Source organism: Protopterus annectens, chromosome 12.part0 (genome assembly GCF_019279795.1).
Source record: "Protopterus annectens isolate FY-2018-M chromosome 12.part0, PAN1.0, whole genome shotgun sequence".
NCBI lineage: Eukaryota > Metazoa > Chordata > Ceratodontiformes > Protopteridae > Protopterus > Protopterus annectens.
Genome location: NC_056746.1, coordinates 1,390,076,237 through 1,390,098,251, shown reverse-complemented (window position 1 = coordinate 1,390,098,251; position 22,015 = coordinate 1,390,076,237). Strand labels below are relative to the sequence as shown.

At 40.1% G+C, this 22,015-nt stretch overlaps 1 protein-coding gene across 4 annotated transcripts in view; it reads right to left on the bottom strand.

The window, feature by feature from the left end:
• LOC122817233 (collagen alpha-1(XIV) chain-like) overlaps positions 1–22,015 on the bottom strand; it is a 950,064-nt gene that overhangs the window by 274,126 nt on the left and 653,923 nt on the right. For all 4 annotated transcript variants that reach the window (XM_044090454.1, XM_044090451.1, XM_044090453.1 and 1 more), the window contains exons 23-24: positions 18,529–18,585; positions 9,946–9,987 (exon numbers count right to left, since the gene is read on the bottom strand). In XM_044090454.1, coding sequence (XP_043946389.1) covers positions 9,946–9,987; positions 18,529–18,585 — 99 coding nt within the window. The remainder of the gene's footprint in view (positions 1–9,945; positions 9,988–18,528; positions 18,586–22,015) is intronic.

Here is a 22,015-nt window from a genome sequence, read left to right as displayed (position 1 = left end):
ATCTTACAAAACCACTCTGAAAGACTTCCTAACTAAAATCTGGTTATTTTCTTGCACCAAACCAGGATAAACTATATTCCTAAATGTGAACCAAGTACTTTGTCATTCCTTATACCTCCTCACCCTCCCTTCTTCACTTCCTTACTGCTATCTAATTCTCTTCTCTGACTTTCTCCCTAAATATACCATAAGCCTGTTTTCCCTCACTTCATATTGCAATTCCTATTTGTATTAGACTAACACACCTTTAGTTTCTCTACAAACTGTATAAAATTTCTCTAAATATTAAATGATTGTCATAGACCTCGTATCAATTCTTAACCAATGTTTTTATGTCTAATGTGTTGCAATTATTTAAACTGCAGACTTTTGTTTGTTTTATTTTTGAAGATTGTAAAAATATTCTTATTAAAATGTTTTGTAATAATTTGACACTCTTATCCCAGGGCCTTGGCTGAAAATGGGCTCCTACCCAGTTGGACTTTCCTGAAAATCAAATGTCAATCAATAAATAAATACATTTAAAGTCATGCAAGTGGTTAAATCTGGTGTGTGTGTTCAGAGAATATAACTCTGAAATGTCTTTCATTTTTTTCCTTTATGTTTGTGATCTGTTCTTCATAAAATATGTGGCTTTCTGTTAAAGTATTGTGAACTGCAGTCACTAAATAATGACAAACGTGAGTTTCAGACCTTATCCTTCAAAAAATGCTTGCTAATGCAAAACATGCTATGCTAGCAACTTTCTAAGTATACAAAACCAGCATCTTAAATTTCCTGTTAGTTATTGGTTATGGATTTTCTTTTTTTTAAATTTCTTTGATTGAAGACTATCATTGTGATTTCTTGCTCAGCATGATCAGATCATTTTGAATTGTATTGTTAAATATGCTTCACCTTGGAATAAAGACATCTTTCACAAAAAAAGTATACATGACAAATATCTGATTCTTGAGTTATGAAATTGGGGAGATGTTGGTGAAATGGATTGCTCTGTATAGTTCTAACAACAGTGAGCTGAAATACTAATCTAGGTGATTTATGTATTTCTTATTTCATTTGAGCGCAATCAAACATCTGATGTGTACACAGTCATACAATGCGTTGTGATTGATGGTCATATCTGCGTGTGTGTGTGTGTGTGCGTGTGTATGTGTGTGTGTGTGTGTGTGTGTGTGTGTGTGTGTGTGTGTGTGTGTGTGTGTGTGAGTGTGTGTATGTCTCAGTAGTTAGTTCCTGCATAAAAACCACACCACAATCTCCAGCTGGTACACCACGGTGCTGATAAAGGCAATCCCATAAAGCCAAGACCAAAAACCTTTTGTGTACAAAACGGGCAATGAATGATATTTAAAATACACAAAGCTTTTATTCACACAGCCAACAATCAAGGATTTAACTCTTTCATCTCCAAACAGGAAACTTCATCAGCATCAGTTAACACAATATCCTGCCCCAAATATAAAGTAGTACTCCATTTCTCATTGTCCGACATAAAATATAAAATATATAATATATAGTACATAACATCTAACAATCCCCTCACCAAAATTCACAAAATTAAAACCAACCATAATATTTACACAAATGAAAACCTAATTTTACAATACATTTGAAAAACATGAAAATGTACATTATAAAACATGTATGCATGTATATGTACATATATATAATCTAAAAAAAGCATATGTTATAACTTATTTGCCCTTAGTTTTAGGGCCAGGGTAAGTGAAATACAGTAAGTTAACCCTGGGTATGCAGAGGCATCAAGGCATAATTGCCATATTAATTTCTAAAATTCCAGCCTAGATTCCCAGTCCCCACCCCTTTCTTGTGATTTTACTATATCTAAAATCCAAAACTTAAAATGTGCTTTGGCACATTTGACAGCATGTCGAAACAAAGCATTAGTCTCTTTCTTTCTAGTTATATCGTACATGTGCTCATAAATCTTTGTCTCAAACTGCGTTCTGTTTTGCCTGCATAAAATGCCCAACAGGATGTGCAGTATATACTATATACACCACACCCTTTCTTGAGCAATTGTAATGTCCTGTTGCCCGTAATCTATATTGGGGAACAGGTAAGTATAATACACCAGTGTTGGTTATAAATGGACACTGGGAACATCTAGCACACTTGAATGTTCCACCAATATAACTCCTTCCTTACCCACCATATAATTTCTCCTAAAACTGCATTTTAAGGGCCTGTTAAATACATCTAACCTATCTGGCATATTGGCAAAAAGCTCCCAATACTTATTTATAATATTCCAAATTTTCCCCGTGTCCTGGTTGTATGTTGTCACTAAATAAGGTATATTATTACATTCTACATTCAATTCCCTTTCTGAACTAGGTCTTCGGTTATCATAATCATCATATACTGGCATGTTCAATAAAGGTAAATACTTGTTCCCCCAACCCAGTAATATTTCATATTTAAGGGTTTTGACAAGACTCTCAGGATATCCTCTTTGAACAAACTCTCAATATAATCTAATTCACCTCGTTATTAATGCTTCATCCCAACTTATTGGGTTGCCTGATGCATTGTCAATAAATGAGTTTTAGGTAAAAGGAGTTTATAGTTGCTCATACTAAACCTGTTTTCAATATGTGTGTTTTATTTTGCTATGCAAATGGCTGTCAGTGTTTATGCTGTAAAATTTAAAATAGAAGTTTTAAATTAAATCCAAATCTCTGTGATGGTTATAAACTTGAAGAAAATATTGCACACTGACATGTATGAGCAGTGTTTTATTGTAATTTGGCACAGACTGCCAAGTAATGGGACACTGGTACTGCTGTGGGCAGTCTATTAGCCTGCCTAGGACAGAGTTTGACCATGATCCGGCTCTGCATAACACAGCTTTCTAAATAAGGCCTCAGGAGCATTGCAATAATTATCTAGCAATTTCACAGATGATTACCTCTTTCATTCTATAGCTTGTTAAAGGGCAGCATTTGTAATACCTTTTAAGGAAAGTACAGTTGTGTACACTTACCATAAATGTAGATGTTCGAGTGCATTCACTGTTGCAGTCATAACATTTGGGTTATCTGCTTGCAGGTAGGCCTCAGTCGGCCTTATTAACAAAGTCTTGGGTTCTGCATCAGTTGCTGTCCCTTCTTCCATGACGTCAGGTCGTCAGGGGTATAAAACATGCAGCCTACACCATTACATCAGTTTTTCTTGCCCCAGATGTCAGGTGCCCCCCTAATGGGAACCAATTAAATATAAAAGTACAAAGATATACTTCCAAAAAAAAATCAAATACACCAAAAAGGCTTTTAAGCATAGTAAAGGAAAGTAGAGGTATAGCCAAAAGAAGTTAGGGGGCTGGAGGGAGGGTAACCAGGACTGCAACAGTGAATACACTCGAACATCTACATTTATGGTAAGTGTACACAGCTGTACTATGTTCTTTGTGTTTCACTTTTGCAGTCATTATATTTGGGTAGATTCCCAAAGCTATGGTTCGGAGGAGGAATTTAGATAGCATTAGGACCAGGTATAAGGCCCTGCAAGACTGTAGTGGCAAAGTCAGCTCTGGATTTAGAGAAAATTGGCAAATGATAATGCTTGGTGAAAGTATGCACAGAACTCCAGGTAGCAGCTTCTAGGATGTCCCTGGTAGGGACGCATCTGAGAAAGGCTGTAGAGGCAGATGCAGCCCTGGTGGAGTGAGGTCTGATACCTTGGGGGATAGGTTTTCCATGGTGCTTATAGCAGAAATGAATGCAATGGCCTATCCATTTAGAAATGGTTTGCTTTGAAACAGCCTTCCCCTCTGCCCCTGCAGCAAATGCCACCAGCAGTTGTTCAGATTTCCTTTGAGGTTTAGCCCTGTCCAAGTAGAATCTAAGTTGTCTGTGCACATCTAAGGAATGCAGTATCTGTTCCCCTTTGTTCTGTGGATTGGGAAAGAAGACTGGCAAATGAATAGACTGACTGAAGGATGGATTGGTTCTGAGGGACACCCTGTCTGCATGAAAGATGATGAAAGGCTGCACTGCCATAAGGGCCTGTAATTCAGATACACTTCTAGCTGAAGTGATTGCTAAAAGGAAAGCTGTTTTCCAAGAAAGAAATTTTAAGTCTGCAGTAGCAGCTGGCTCAAAAGGAGGTAGAGCGAGTTTCTCCAAAACAAAGTTAAGGTCTCAGGCTGGGGTTGGAGCTCTCCTGGGTGGTCTCAAATTTTTGGCCCCTCTGAGGAACTGCTTGAGCAGTGGATGAGAGAAGAGGGGAGGTTCTGTGCTATAATGAGCTGAAATGGCTGAGGCATGGATTTTAATGGAGGAAAAAGACAGGCCATTGTGAAGCATCTCAGTTAAGTATTGTAAAATCTGAGGTAAATTGGGCGCTGCTGTGCTCATCCCTTGAGATTGGTTCCAGGCACAGAATCTTTTCCATTTTTCAGCATAAGATTTTTTAGTACTAGGCCTTCTTGTTGCCTCTAAATGATATCCATCACAGGTTTACTGAGGGATGGTAGAGGAGAGATTATGTAATTAGCCAGGCTGCAAGGTTTAGTGTTAGAAGCTGAGGGTGCAGAATCTGGTTCTCCTGCTGAGACAACAGGCAAGGAGTCTGAGGCAGGTGCCATGGGGATAACCGTGACACACTGCGCAGGAGGGGATACCACTGTTAGCGTGGCCAGTCTGGAGCAATCAAAATCATCCTTGGTTTGTCCTGTTTGATTTTTAGTAGTACTTTGGAAAGCAGAGGCAGAGGGGGGAAGTGATAGACTGATAGGTTTTTCCAGCTGAAGGACAGAGCATCCACTTTCCAGGCTTGCTTGTGGGGAGTCCTTGTGCAAAATGTGTCCAATTGGTAGTTCTGGGGAGGGGCAAACAGGTCTATATCTGGGCTCCCCCATTTGCTTGTCAACATGTTGAAAATCCTTGGTTCCAGTTTCCACTTGTGTGGGTCCATGAGGTTTCTGCTTAGTCCGTCTGCCAGTGTATTTAATTTTCCTGGCAGGAATTGAGCTTGTAGGTGCACTTGGTAGCTCAAGGCTGTATTCCACAATGCCATGGCTAGTCTGCAGAGGGGGTAATAATTTGTATCCCCCTGCTTGTTTATGTAGCACATAACAGTGGTGTTGTCCGTCTTTACCATAAATTGTCCTGGAAGAATGTGGTCCTTGAAGGTTGTCAGAGCATTCTGTACAGCTAACATTTCTTTTTGAATGATATGCAGGTGCATTTGACTTGGGTTCCATTTGCCCTGAATGCACTACCCTGCCAGGTGAGCGCCCCATGCATAGTCTGATGTGTCTGTTGTTAGGGTTTGCATGGCAGGGGTGGTGTGAAAGGTAGTCCCTTGTTCTGGTGGCAGGCCTCTGCCCACCAAAGGAATTCTAGGCGTAGGCAAGGTATGATAGGAATCATTGCTTCTAGATCCTGAGAATGTTGACACTGTAGGCTTTTTAGATACCACTGTAGTTTCCTCATATGCAGTCTTGCATATGGAATTAGAAGAATGCAGGAGGCCATGAACCCCAAGGCTTGCAGTATTTGTCTTGCAGATAGCAGGGTATTTGTGGCCACTTGTTTGAAGTAGGTTGTCAAATGAATTTGTTTTTCTGGCGTGAGGTAAGCCATCTGGGAAGTTGTATTCCAGCTTGCTCCCAGGAATATAATTTGTTGACAGGGTACTAGGTGTGATTTCTTTTCATTTATGGTGTACCCCAGACAAGTTAGAACCCTTTGTACAAAGGCCAGATGATTCAAAAGAATGTCCTGGCTTTCTGCCCGAATTAGACAATCATCCAGGTATGGGTATATTTGAATATTTCTTTGCCTGCAAAATGCAATAGCTGGAGCTAGGCACTTTGTGAATACCCTGGGTGTAACAGGGTTTGCATGGCAGGGGTGGTGTGAAAGGTAGTCCCTTGTTCTGGTGGCAGGCCTCTGCCCACCAAAGGAATTCTAGGCGTAGGCAAGGTATGATAGGAATCATTGCTTCTAGATCCTGAGAATGTTGACACTGTAGGCTTTTTAGATACCACTGTAGTTTCCTCATATGCAGTCTTGCATATGGAATTAGAAGAATGCAGGAGGCCATGAACCCCAAGGCTTGCAGTATTTGTCTTGCAGATAGCAGGGTATTTGTGGCCACTTGTTTGAAGTAGGTTGTCAAATGAATTTGTTTTTCTGGCGTGAGGTAAGCCATCTGGGAAGTTGTATTCCAGCTTGCTCCCAGGAATATAATTTGTTGACAGGGTACTAGGTGTGATTTCTTTTCATTTATGGTGTACCCCAGACAAGTTAGAACCCTTTGTACAAAGGCCAGATGATTCAAAAGAATGTCCTGGCTTTCTGCCCGAATTAGACAATCATCCAGGTATGGGTATATTTGAATATTTCTTTGCCTGCAAAATGCAATAGCTGGAGCTAGGCACTTTGTGAATACCCTGGGTGTAACAGATAAGCCAAAGGGCAGTGCAGAGAACTGATTCTGAAGCGTAGGTATCTTCTGCAAGACTCCCTGATTGGGATGCACAGGTATGCTTCTTTTAAATCTAGTGATACCAACCAGGCAACTTTGCCTAGCATAGGAAGTAATTGGTGAAGAGTCAGCATCTTGAAATTTGGAATTTCTAAAAGGGTGTTTAGAGTAGACAGGTCCAGGATAGGACACCATGAATTGTCTTTTCTGGGTACCAGGAAAAGTCTTGAGTAGAAACCTTGTCTCTTTTCCTCTTCTGGTACCAGTTGAATAGCCACCATGCTTAAGAGAGAAAGTACTTGTTTTTGGGCCTCTGCCCACTGATTTGAGGGTAGGTCCAGCCACTTGCTTGGTGTTGGCTACATGTGGAAGTGAAATCTGTATCCCTGGGACACTGTATTTAAAACCCCATTGTCCTGGGTAATGAGTTCCCAGTTCTTTGCATGAAGAGCAATCTTTTCCCCCCAAAGGGGCAGTCAGTTGATAAGTGCTTGGAAATTTTAAACGGAAGTCATTGAGACAGTTTACCATAGGGGGGAGTCTTATTACTCCCAGATTTGGAAGTGGAGGCCCCCCACTGCTTAGTCCTGTGTGTCCTCTTGGACTGAAACCTATGGCTTTTGCTATGTCTGGGTTTGGCTTGAGAAGACCTGAAAGGGGCTGGAAAGGACCAATTCTTAGAGGCCAGTGCCTACTAAATCTAGCAGGCTGAACTTGTAAGAAATCTTTAACAGTTTGCATAGATTTAGCTTTATCTTCCATCTTTTTAAGAACTTCCGCAGCATTTTTGCCAAACAGGCGGTCCTGATTTAAGGGAGCATCCAACAATTTAGCTTTAATATGATCAAGCAAGGATTACTCCTTTAGCCAAACATGCCTTCTGAGCACAGACCCAGTAACAGCAGCCCTGCAAGAGGCCTCTAATAAATCAAAACCACATTGCAAAGTATGTTTTCCAACTTGTTCAGTCAGGAATCAACATCATTTTCTGTTTAAGCACTCCAATAACATGTTGCTGATACTTTAACATATGAAACTGGCAGTTCAAACTACATTACCACTCTTCAAGAATCGAATAAAACTACATTACCACTCTTCAAGAATCGAATAAAACTACATTACCACTCTTCAAGAATCGAATAAAACCACATTACCACTCTTCAAGAATCGAATAAAACTACATTACCGCTCTTCAAGAATCGAATAAAACTACATTACCACTCTTCAAGAATCGAATAAAACTACATTACCGCTCTTCAAGAATCGAATAAAACTACTCCTTAAAACCCAATGGCTTTGTCCATGCACTAACCCAGATTAAAACTAACTGTAGCATTACTGTTTTCACCATCATTCAATAACCAAACCTAATTACTAATGTTGCTTTTTTGGCTTTAATCTTCTCCTGTCTTCTAGTGCCTGCAAACTACCCTGTATTCATAAAATAAGAATATTCCCCCTATTCCAAGCACCTGCATTTCAACCTTATATGCATTTCTTTCTGTTTTTCTAGTGGGTATAATCCTTAACATACCCAATAACCACCTAAATCCATCTTACCTTTCCTACTTTTCTCTAAGACAAATGTCTATCCTTTTACCTAATCATTCTGCTTACATTGGGGGGGGGGGACTTTCGGAAATTCAATAAATGAAGAAAAGGTATATAAATGTTTATTGATGTGTATTTTTGTCTTCTGTCTTTATTGTCTATTTCATTTTTTCATTTATTCTTTGTAATATTGTTACTTAGCATAGTTTGGAGCTTATCTCCCCGGGCCTCCACTGAAAATGGACGTATATCCAGTTGAACTAGCCCGGTCAACAAATGTAAAATAAAAATAAAAATAAATAAATAAATGCTCCCTTAGAGTATGCACGGTTTCCCCAAAAGAAAAATCCTCTGGAGGGGAAGCAGAGGAAATGGAGTCCTCTGCATCAGAATCCTCATAATTAGATAAGGGCAAATCCAGATCATCAGAAGAATCAGAAAAAACAGAATCCTGGTCAGAAGATTCATAAACAACTTCAGTCCTAGGCCTCTTAGAAAGGGGGGGTTGCCTACCCCTGATTAGAGTAATTAAATCTTCAGCCATTCTTATCATTTATTTTTTAGGCATAGAGGTCTGAGCATGTGGCCTGGGCGTAGCTTTTTTAGGCATGGTTCGAGATTTAGGCCTAAGTGAAGAAGGAGGTGTCGGTTTAATATGCAAGTCCATAGGCCTGAATACACCCTCAGAAGCCGGTGCCTGCACAGCAGCTCCAGACCCATCCAAGATTGAGACATCCACGGGTTCCATAGTTGAAGCATCTCTCATTATACCGGACTCCAAATGGATCTCAGTAGAGGCCTGCGAATCATAATTAGCAGGTATTAGGGGCTGTGAAAGCACCTCACTGAGTACCGGCGAACTGGCGACTGGCTTATGAGAAGCGTCGTTGGCAGTTTTGGACCTCGGCGGCCTGTCTCTGTCTTTATCTTTGAGTTTTTCGGAATCCCGGTAGTCGGATGGCTAACCGACGACATTTCTGAATAACTAAACCGAGAACCGACATATTTAGAGGCGAAAATATACCGACGACGGATAGTGCACTGATTAAATAAAGCACAAAACCAACAGCAAGGTACGTCGTGGTCAGGGCCTAGGCAAGGAATACAGTACGAATGAAAATCTATGAGGTATTTGCTTTCCACAAGTAATGCAATTATTAACTTTTACTGACATCGGTAAGGAGCAAGAAAAAGTTTCCCCAACGGGGTACTTAGCTTTAGTTGAAGACTTCGGTTCTGAAACTCGAAAATGAAAATTTCAGGAGTCAGCCGACCAGCACTTGCTAACTGCTTCTGCTTCGGGCACAGCACAGCAAGAAAGACTGATGTAATGGGGTCGGCTGCATGTTTTATACCCCGGCAAGCAGATAACCCAAATGTAATGACTGCAACAGTGAAACACGAAGAACATCCTACTGTTTAACCACCTTCTCACTGAAGAAAGAAGATACATTTGTAATGCTGTACGTACTGTAAATAGATAGAAACACTGAGATTAAAGCATTCCTGACAAATCATTTGGATAGCTTATCATCTGAACATGCACAATAGATAGATAGATAGATAGATAGATAGATAGATAGATAGATAGATAGATAGATAGATAGAGAGTGACTGACTGATAGACTGCTAAGATGGTAGTCATGTGGTCTCCCAACAGGAAATTCAGAAAAAAAGACCATCTGAAAGAAAGAGGCCATATCTCATTTTCATAAAGATAAAAAGTTTTTCATGTTTTTGAATTTTGTTATATAAGAACTGGGAGCACAGGTAAATGAATTTAACTGCTTGTCCTTTGTTCACTATATCTCCTCATATTATTTGTGAAACAAACTTGTAAATTAGGAAAGGCAGACTGAAAATGAACATTTAGTTATTGCTCATTCCATATTTATAGCTCAATACTAAATATGGTCATTGAAGGTTACTACATACCTCTTACAGATGTCCCTCTGATACTGACTTCAGGGCAAAATGCTGAAATGACAAGGGAGAAAAATAAAGAAGTTGCTGTAAAACATCTACTGAAATAGTACCTAGACAGATGAATGACGTTGTAAATGAAAATTACATTGATATAAGTTCGGCTTTCAGTTGCATAAAACACCTTAATAAGTTTACTGTTACACCGTAGTATCTTTATACATTGGGGATTTGGTAAAGACTCTAAACACATTTTTGAAAATTGATAAAAACCCATAGCAAATGTAACAATGTTCAATTTTACATGCCATATTAGTAGAAGACTTTAATACAGGACACCATAATCACAGCCTAAGGGCTGGTAATTTGTGAATGAGTCAGGTAATACACACCAGTATCTCACGTTACAGAACAGAGGAGGATTTTGCATGGACTTGCTATCTAAGTTCCAGTTTAATAACTTCAAACAAGGATCATCTTGTGAGTATGACACATTTATTTCCTTGTGTTATAAGATGAAAACAAGCAATTTACTATTTCAACATCCAAGCTTCTTGTCAAGTGTACACTGTTTCATGAAAAATATCTGCAGCACGGTTTGATTAAGGTTGAAAGTTAATAGTGGCTTCAGTACATTCCTTTACTACAATTATCTGAGATTTACTGAAAGGTGACTGCCACAGAGGTCATATATAGGAATATTAGATAGGTTATCATTTGTGTACCTATACCCATTACAATATTATTATAAAATGCATGGTGGTTACTAGCATAAGGGTACATAAAAGCACTCTAAAACTGTGGTCAAGTTATACAGAAGCTTCGTAGTGAGGGTTGCTAAACTGATGAATGAAAGTTACCCTTTTTGTATAATCTTAAAAGTGGTGGCACGCACAAGAACAGACCGTGTCATGTTGCCCCTTACTGTTTGTGTTCACAATTAAAATACACTGGATATCATTAATAAATGGACATATGTCTGTGTGTGTGTGTGTGTGTGTGTGTGTGTGTGTGTGTGTGTGTGCGCGTGTGTGTGGGAGACTGCTTGGGATTTATAGCTAGGGCAATGGTTAGGTACACATTAGGATTTGTGTTTAGGGTCAAACTATTCCCGGCGCCATAAAGTTTGCTCTTCAACTTTTCCTTAGAACTAGCCATTTTTTTAGTTTTAGCACTCAAATCCGTTTCTTTGAACTCAGCACTTAGGTTCATAGGTTCATAGATTAGTACTAGGCTAACTACCCTTGTGGGCCATTTTAAGCCTAGCCAATTGCCCAACATGAGAATCAAACCCTGCACCTTGTGTCTGTAAGGTAAACACCTTAACCATTATGCCAACCTAACACTTGTTCATAACTCATTGAAACCACTAAATAAGCTACAAATTACTACAGCACTTAACTTTCCTCACTTGTCTAGAGGAAAACAGTTTTTAGTACTTAATAAATAAACACCTATCCAGGCATGTCTAAGGCTCAGCTCCTGGTGTTTTCTCCTGTCTACCTGATGAATCTAGGCATCTTGGGGCAATGCAGCAATTTCCTCATGTACACAGACAACCCTCTCCTCCTACCACCCAACACTACAACGTGTGAGAGATGCACTTATATAGCCAAACTGGAAGCAAAGCTCTCTTCACCCAAGACTGGACTAGACAGTCAAGAGGAGAAGGTAAACACTTGCACCACACCACACTTATCACATAGTCCTTCAAAGGCTACACCACCAAAACACACACATAGCAACACAAAACACACACCTACATTCACGGAAGCTCTCAATAAAAATCTGCTCAAGCAAAAGAGACCTTCAAAGCAGAAACGCAAGCAACCTCCACCCCCAACACAACCCAAATGGCACATAGCCCACAAACTCAGTGTGCCACTCAACCACAGCCCATAAGGCATAACAACGTACCCAACACTCTAGTCATAGGTGACTATATAGTCAGGCACACTGATGTTCCACTCACCAGGTTAAACAAGGAGAATGTTACTGTCAGCTGCCTATCGGGTGCCAGGATCCGCCACATAACACATGCACTCAGGTCACTTAACAACAAGTACAAATATGACTCTGTCATTGTCCATGTTGGTGTGAATGACCTGAGATGTACCTCCCTGGACTACATGAAAAGAGACATGGATGAGCTCTCCGATCTTGTAGCCCAGGCAGGTATGACCCTAGCCCTGAGTAGTATCCTGCCATCACCCAGAATGATAACACAGTACAAGGACAAAATGATTAATTTCAACAATTGGCTAAGCTTCTGGTGTCATTCTAAGGGGATCCAGTATCTGTCTGCCTGGGATGACATGATCGACAGATCACAATGCTTTGCCAGAGACGGCCTGCACCTTTCGCCCTTGGGATTCCGGATACTGGCTAAGGCTCTTGTCAACCCTATAGTGCCTTTTTTAGGCAAGGTTCAAATGACAAATTCAGCACCATAACACGTACAAGCAAGCAAAATCTGAGGGTAATGCTACTCAATGCTAGAACTCTAAACCTCAAAATGCATTCACTCGAGGCACTCCTTAAAATGGAGAACATCGACATCTGTGCAGTGACAGAGACCTGGTTCAAGGCTCCAGAGAGCACCCCCGCATTACCAGGATATAATTCATACCACACCTTTCAGCCACCTAACCTGGACCGAAACACTAAAGGTGGAGGCGTGTCCATATTCATTAAGGATAACCAAACCTCCAGGCTAGTTGCGCAGCATAATGCATCTGAGATTATCCAAGTGCAACTAACTCTGGGCAAGACCGCAATCCAAATTGTAACTTGCTATAGATTCCCCCACCATGCCTCAGGATTCCCACTCCTCATTTCTTGATACACTGGAAAAATATTGGGGTACAACCCAACACCCTAATAATGGGCAATTTCAACTACCCCGTCATTAACTGGGAAAACTACGCATGTACCAACTCTTTTGCTCAACATTTTCTGGAATTCATAAATTCCAACGCCTTGGATCAACTTATCCACACCCCCACCAGGGGCAGCAATATCCTAGACCTGGTCATTACCAACATGGGTGACCGGTGTTCCACACCAGAGGTTAATTCCTCATTAGTCAGATCCAACCACAAGCTAATCACCCTGGACATCCACATCCTGCCTCCACCCCCCATTAGGGAAACCACCGTAAAAAATTTCTACAAAGCCAACTTCACGCTTCTTAAGACAGAAGTGGCAAACTTCACAACACCCATGCAGACAGACAATAGAGGTGCTGAATCCTACATAAATGCACTTTATAAGCACTTACATGAGTGCATGGATCGTGCTATCCCTAACAGAACCAAGATGCTATCCTCCAAAAAAAAGGAAGCCAATCTGGTGCTCCCCTGCCATAAACAAACTCTACAACAGAAGATAGAAACTGTTGCAAAAAAGAGTAAAATCCCATGATTGGAGGAACTCCTTGGTCAGCCTCAGTAAGAAGCTGAGATCCCTCATAAAATCCTCCAAAGCTAGTTACGAAAACAAAATCGCCACTGATTCTAAGGACAACCACAAAGCATTCTATAGCTATATCAAGAATCTCAATGGCAACACTCAGATCTGCTCTCAGTTACAGCACAATGACATTAAATATACAGAACCAGCTGATATTGCCAACATTCTGACATATAGGTTCAGTGCTAACTTTACTCCCCTCTCACCCCCTAAAGGGCCCATCCCTATTCTGGAAGAGTGCAAAGTTCCTGTAATCACAGCTGCACAGGTAAAAACCACACCCTCCAAAGCCAAGAACACAGCATCCATGGAACCTGCCAACATCCCAGGCTGTGTTCTACACGAACTACAGAATGAACTGGCACCCCACCTAAGCACCATGTTCAATTATAGCCTCACCTCAGGCTTTGTGCCCACTGAATGGTGCACAGTGACGGTTATCCCACTCCACAAAGGGGGAGTCATGATGGATCCCAGGAACTACCGCCCTGTTAGCCTAACGAGCCTGGTCTGCAAGGCCATGGAACGTATCATTGGGGAACTTATAAACAAAGACATTGGTAATCTCCAAACTCTGGACCCCACCCAATTTGGGTTTGTGAAAGGCAGATAATGTCTCCTAAACTTGATAGACTTCTTTGAAGCAGTCACCAAAGCCGTATATGAGGATAAGGTGGTTCACACAGCCTATCTAGATCTCGCCAAGGCTTTTGGCACCATCCCCCACTCTGGAATTATAGATAAACCCAGTAAACTAGGTATAAATCCCTATGTCACAAGATGGGTTGCCAACTGGCTCACTGACAGAACCCACACTGTGAAAGTAGCAGACACCAAATCCGACTTCAGACCAGTGACATGTGGAGTACTACAGGGTTCAGTCCTGGGCCCTTTCCTGTTTGGTATCTACTTTTCTGAAGTACAGGCTAACACAGAAGGTCTTTGGCTAATGAAGTTTGCAGATGACTGCAAACTAGGAGCCATAATTGAAACTCCTAACGATGAGGACATCCCACAAAAGGGCCTCACCGAGACAGATGCCTGGTGTCAATACCATGGCCTCAAGCTCAATGCAAAAAGTGCATTTTCATCCCCTTTGGTAAAAACTCTGTACCCATGAGCTACCACATAGGTGGTAGTGTACTTAACACTGAAAGTGTGACAAGAGACCTTGGGACACAGGTGGACAGTAGTCTCTCCTTTGATAATCACATTGCTGCAGTAGTCAGGAAATCCTTCTACTTGGCACACCTCATCACAAAAGGTTTCTCATCCAGGAAAAAAGAGGTCACTGTTCCCCTCTACTCATCACTCATTAGACCCATTATAGAGTACAATGCCCTTTTGGTATGTACCTCACAAGACATCTACAACAACTGAAAAGGCCACAGAAATACCTCACAAAGAGGATTACTGGCCTCAAACAGATGCCCTACGCAGACCATCTCAAAAAACTCCAGCTTTAATCCATCGCATATCACCTACTCAGAGGCGATCTCTGCCTAACATACAAAGCTATGTCAAACCCAGAGCTGTTGGACATGAACGAAATCCCAATCCCTCTGAGCTACACGCTCTAGAGACCTAAACCATGTCACCACAATAAACAGAACATGCTGGAGGGATAGATTCCTGTCCCAGTGACTTCCCATTCTCTGGAACAAACTACCTATCTATATCAAACAAAGCTCCTCATTAGCATTCTTCAAGAAAAATGGATGGGAAATAGGAAATTCACAACGGGGATCACCTCTGTAGCTCTGCTTGACAGGGGCACAGGAAAATAATTTTCTTGGGTGGCAAAAGCCAGGGTACCTTTTTGGCTAGGCTTATATAGGCCCTAGGGCCAATAGCCTTGTACCTTCCTATGAATCTACGAACCTATGAGTGCTGGTGCATGTCTGTGTGTCAGTGGTTAGGTAAGGGTTAGGATGTGTGTTGATGGATGTGTGTGTGCGTCTATGCCTGTCTTCTGTACTGGTAGTGTCAAGGTAGGGTGTAGGGTTAGGATTATGGTTAGCAGGCACTAGTAAGGTGGTGCAGGGGACTTAATCCTGTGCTGTTACTGATAAAAAAATCCAGGGGTACTTTCTTTCTTTGAATTTGTTTATCGGGGTAGAGTGTTGATCAATTCTTGTTAATTTACGTGTCAGCCCAGGGTCAAACCGGATCTTGCTTACAAAATAGACAAGAGTACAACAGCACATAGTGCCAGTAAAATGCAAGAATGGTGGAGTAATGCTTTGGATACACAGTAAATCAAATGTTACATATTAATTTACAATATCTACAAAATTTTGAAAAATATTTGAGAAATTAGAGTAGAATAAATTAGAGATGTGAGGAGGAGCAAAGGATCCAATGGCTAAGTTAAAATATACTCAAATTATGTGACCTGATGACTAAGAAGTACATTAATTAAATGTTATTTTTATTAGAGAATGGAACTTGGAAGAAGAGGAATGTGTTTTTTTGTCATGGTCAAGACAAGTGAATTACTATTTTGATAACTTCTGACTGTGAAAAACGTGGTTTTATATAAATCATACCTTCATTATCTTGTTAGACTTTTCACTGAATGAGAACATAGGCATGGGCAATTGGTCAGAAACTTTCTTTTTTCTGATCATTACAGTGCCTCTGTTGCCAAGTGCAAAGCATACTTGATTTATTAATTCCTTACAACATTGTAATTATTGTGTTTCTGGTGTACCTTCCTAGTGTCATCTATCATGCGGGATTTACTATATTGACTCATGGAAACACAGGGGAAGACAGACCAAAAGCTTGTATAACAACAACAGCAGCTAGCTGTGCTGGACAAGGTAGCAGAAAACCCCAAGAATGTCCCTCCCATGAAGAAACTAACCAGGGAGAATAGACTGGACTCTTGCTTGGTAGCTTTTGAGCATAATGCTATCGTAAAGAACAGGAATGAACAGAATAGGCAAACTCCTGTCATCTCTGCTGACAGGAGAGTCACTGAGGACATAAATATATAGTCTTGGAGGAAACTGGAAACTGTTTCCATGAAGTATGACAAATTTAAGACAGAACATTTGTTCAGGGTTGGTATAACTCAACCCTTGACGCAGAAGAAAATAACGTTTTATCACTAGACTTCTTTTAATGCCAAAAAACAGTAGAATACAGATGTGTGATTAAAGCACAATTTAACATTTCATACAGAACCCAGCAGCAGCAGTAAATTGTAACATTTAGAAATCTTAGCAGTAGAGTTTTGCCTAGTAATATAAGAAAATACGTATTGCAAAGTGATCCCAAAAACTCTTAACAAGTTAGTTACTTTAGTGGAATGCATATTAGTTAATACATTGTTCAAAACTGAATTATCTGTTTTTTACATCTAAAACTTTAGTAGGAAATGTGCCCTCTGCTGTAAAAAGCAGGAAGTAATGTATCAATCTGTTTTAAAACACTATATGGAAAATGTAGGAGGAGGATGAATCTATAACCCTGTGTGTTAGGCTGACACACTTAATAAAGAGGTAAAGCAGCAGCTTGATGTATACATTCAACATACAAATAGGAGCTGCAAAGCAGTAACATTGATACACATAAATGTAGATAGATAGATACATAGATAGATAGATAGATAGATAGATAGATAGATAGATATCTCCAGAACCAAATCCAGGAGAAAGTACTTGGTATACATGTCACAAAAGGAGTTAGAATTTTGGTAATGGTTTGACAGCACTGTCTGTTATCAGAAATATGCTCCAATAAACCATCACAGAAATTTAGAGCCGTAAGGGATATCAGATATAAACTGAAAGTGAACTAATAAAGAAGTCTGAAATAAAACTCAGTACAAGACAGCAGTCAGCACAGATTTACAAGAAACATTAACAAAGAAAGTGAATGCAAAATCCACAAAATAGGACACCTAAATGAGGATCCTCAGAACAAAATCAGTAGCAAAATTGAGCTAAGCAGGAAAATGCAGGGTTCTGAGCCCATTCCTGCTACTGACAAGATAAATTCAAATAAAGGCAGATTCTCAGGAAACAGGTACCAGTAAGCTAATTATCATCATTAGTTTGGACAGCCACTTTCATTTTATCTCTGTACTGACCCCAACCCTTGGGAACCTGCCCTCCCTCTGCAAGAGATCAATTTGTTGAGCAGGCAGCCCAGAATGGCTGGGACACATACCCTCACCCACCCAGGACAGACATGCCCATTCTTCTAACATGTACTGTCCAGCTACTGGGCTGCTAACTGAACCTGGATGGCCTGGACCTTAGTCAGGATTTTATCCATCTATGCCATCAGAAAAACTTCATTGTATGTTGAGCCTTTCTCTGTCTGATCTCAAGCAGGCCTACAATAGCACACTGGTGATAGGGTGCAAAGTATTTTGGTTGTGGTACAGTTCTTCAAGGGGATTTTCAGATTACCAGTTCACAGATTACAAATGAACAAAACAATGCTTCACCTAAAACAACCAGAACAAACCATAGTGTATTAAGTGATGGGCAGAACCTAACATACCTTTTTTGCAGATGGGAACACTCTCTAACCCCTGTTTTATTACAACAAGCTCCAATGTTACCTCACCCTGGGGAAAGGAGTATTTCCCCTAACATGACAGTTATAAATACCCAAAATTCAGTGGGTCTTATTCAGTGAATCACATATGAAAAGCTCCTCCAATAAGCTATGCAAACTACCATATCTTACCACATGTCAGCATTAAAATAAAATATATTTCAAAATTCAGAGCACATTGCCATAAGGAGTAACATTTCATCCATTTAAATAACAACAACCTTTAGTATAGGAGAGTCTCTGCATTTAAAGTTAAAGACTATTTGGAGTAACATTACCCTCATGCATTGTCTAAAATAAAATATATGAAACAAGCATGTAGCTTTAAAAATGAAGTTATACTGTGCAAAAATAGAAACATCAGAACTTATAGCTAAAGCCTTGATAATTTGTCTAACTTATTCTTGTTGTAGCTTCAGTCACTACAGCTTACAGGAGCTGTAAAATGCCTTTTAATGTTATACAGTAAAATAATTTATTGGCCATGTCTACTGTGAAAAGGGCATAGAAACATGAATTTACTACTATACCTCCCACAGTGACACTTACCATCAGTTCTGGTCGGAGTAAAACCTCTTTTGGGTGGAAACCGGGCTGCAATTGATGCTGTAGAGAGAAAAAAGGGAAGATGATAATGTCTTTGAGTTAACTACAGAAAATAATTATTTGTCCAAAAAGTAGTTTAAAAAATGTTATGGAGTGGGAACACATGATGTGGTTGGGTCAGTTAAGATTTTCCAAATGCAAGCCAATAGCAGTGAGGGAATGTAAACAGTTTTTATTTATTCATTCATTTATTCATTTACTCATTCAGTCATTCTAGAAAAGTTATCTACTATCTACTGTTTGATCTGTCAGCATTTTTAGTTCAGTGTTACTTTGTCAATTAACTTGCACATAGATTACAAAATAAAAAAAATACTAGATGTAATCTGAAAATTAGTTTGTGTATTTTACAAGGTGCAATATGTTTTATATGGTTTTAAATAATTTCAGCAACTGTAACACTGCAGTTAAATGAAATTATGATGACTTTAACTGCATTTTGTTTTTAAACCATGACATTTTCTTTCTTAAACTAGGTTCTCCCTTTTGGGTGCAAAATTAAAAAAGGTCAGATTAATAAATAAAAGTATAAATGCGAGAGCATGACGGTGCAGCCATTATACATATATCATCGATATACGATAGAATGCAACTTCTGGTGCAATGGCAACTTATCATATATTAAATTACTGGTACTTACTTTCTTATGGTAATCAATAGTGAACGATTTACACAGCTGCTTATTTTCTTTCACAATTTCCTTTCCTCATAGCTTCTTCAGCCATTTATTTATTTAGTTTGCTGCACAGCTCAGCCACAACCTTGGTTGCAAGCAAGTTACATTCCAGACAGGATATACCGGCATCATAATGGCAAACAATATTAAAGCATGCACACTGATATGTGCATACACAGGGAGATTGACAGATAAATAGATAGACAGACGGAAAGACAGACAGCTATAGCTTTACAGGTGCACACCCTTTTATTTGTATACTACCAGGCCCAAACAACATGTTCTTCATGGACCGGCCCAAAGCCCTGTCACTATACTCGGTATCCTACAGACTGGTAAGAGGCAACCTGTGTCTGGCATACAAGCCATCATCTGACTCATTAATGATGGATTTACTGCACATCAGCAAGTCTGACTCAGCAGGGTGGTTTGGAGGTATATCTCACAGGGGATACTGCTGCTCTGAAACAGACTCCCCATCCATGTAAAACAAAGTTCATCCCTGTCCATATTCAAGAGCAATTTGGATGTATGGATGGGAAACAGAAAACTTACAATGGGACTGCCCCATCTATCTATCTATCTATCTATCTATCTATCTATCTATCTATCTATCTAATCATTGAGTATAATGCCTCCTTTGGCGTGTATCTGTCCAGACACATGCAACAACTGAAATGCCCTTAGAGATACCTTAGTAGAAGGATACAAGACCTAAACAACATGTCCTACATGGACCAACTCAAAGCCCTGCCACTATTCTCAGTTTCCTACAGACTGCTAAGATGTGACCTGTGTCTGGTGTACAAGGCATCATCCACCCCTTTACTGATGGATTTACTGCACATCAGCAAGTCAAATGACATAAGAAATACTCGGTCAAGGTATCTAAATCTCTTATGCAACATCAGCAGAATAGTTTGGAAGGACTAGTAAATCTCACATAGGATACCACTGCACTGGGATCGACTCCCCATCCACATAAAACAAAGTTCATCCCTGTCCTTATTCATGTTCAACATAGATCTATGAATGGGAAATAAAACATTTACCCCAGAACTGTCCCCTCTTTTACTAATGGACAGAGGCAGCTCATAAATGCTTTGTCCAAATCATGGGCCGACTCAAATTATCTATAGTATGATCCCAGTTATTATCAACCATGATATGGGTAAGGCCAGTCTCTGGGACAGGTAAATTCATGCATAAAAAGGGAAACTGGCCAGGCTTAAAATGGCCCGCAAGGACAGCTAGCCTAGTACTTTCCTATGAACCCATATTTTTCACTTTTATATGAAATATCAAGCTTACCATCGATGTAAGGCATTTTCTAAAAGAAAGTAGTGGAACTTGTTGATAAATATGAAAAATGACAGTTTTCTTTAAATGGAGACTAAAACACCATCTTATTAACTATAGCCAGAAAGTAAAACAAAACAAGTTTTGCAATTCTTAAAATCACAAAGCATGTAAGTACATGTAAATGATCTGTGGCCACATACAGGTATAAAACAGTAATCACGGCTGCTCTGAATTGTTTAATATATCATATGAAAATTCAAGACAGTCTTAAGACCATTATGTCTTGCCATTACCCACCTTTGACTGTACCCCCCCCCCCCCCAGGAGAGCTAAGCCAGTTAAGCCCATGATGAATTTAGGTATACCCACCCAATTATCCACTTCCCATTTGAAGGAAGATAGTGTATCACACTGCTTGACATGCACAGGTAGTCTAGTCCAAATGTACCCCCCGGGGGGGGGGAGTGAGTGAGGGGCCTGTCTCTACTTTGCTTTATTCATCTTCTGATTAAGATTTACATCAGTGTAATTATAGGGCAGTATTCATAATCTCAGCCTATGTCTCACAGCAAGTTTGTGATAGTGAGGAAAAAAGGTGCATTCAGGCAGCAGCCACAAAAAAAAAATAGATAAAGCAGGACAACATGAGATGGTGTCGATAATGGTGAACCTGAATGCAAATATCAGGACAGACAGAACAAGATATGATGACGTTCTTGGCCTATGGGTGGAACAACAGAAATAAAGAGGTAGAGATCATTCTAGACTTCTGTCTGACTAATAGTTTGATGGCAAAAAACTCATAGTTCAGTGAACGAGACAGCCACAAGTTCAGTCACAAGAGTGACCAACATAGAACTAAGGTAAACATCCTTCTGGTAAGGAATAGGCTGTGGGCTTATAATGAATGATTGCAAAGTCATCCCCATGGACACAGTCTGCCCACACCATAAACCTGTGGGTGCCACAATCAGTTGCAAGCAGTGGTTGGAGAAGGCTTTAAGGTCAACAGAGACTGGGCTAAAGACCTGGAAGTTGACCGGAGAGAAAGTGCAACAGTTCACTGAATTACTCAGGGCTGAGTTACCTCAAGAAAAATATGAACAGGTGGAGCTGAAGAAGAATGGCAGTGCCTTAAAACTGCATGTGTGAGGACCACAGAACAGATATATGTCCAAGTCAGATATGGAAATAAGGTAGATAAGGAAAGCTGGTGGTGAAATTGGTGGAATTCAGAAGTCCAGGAAGTCATTAAAAAAGGAGTGCAGGAAAAAGTGGAAGACAGAAAAGACGGACCAGGCTAGGACAGAATACTGGTTGGCTAACAAGCAGGCTAAGATAAGAGTTGCAGTAGCAAAGAACAAAACATCAGACGCAGTCTACCAGCTTCTGGAAAGTGACTCAGTAGATGGCACAAAGATACTACATCAGGTTGTAAGGCAAGGACAGAAA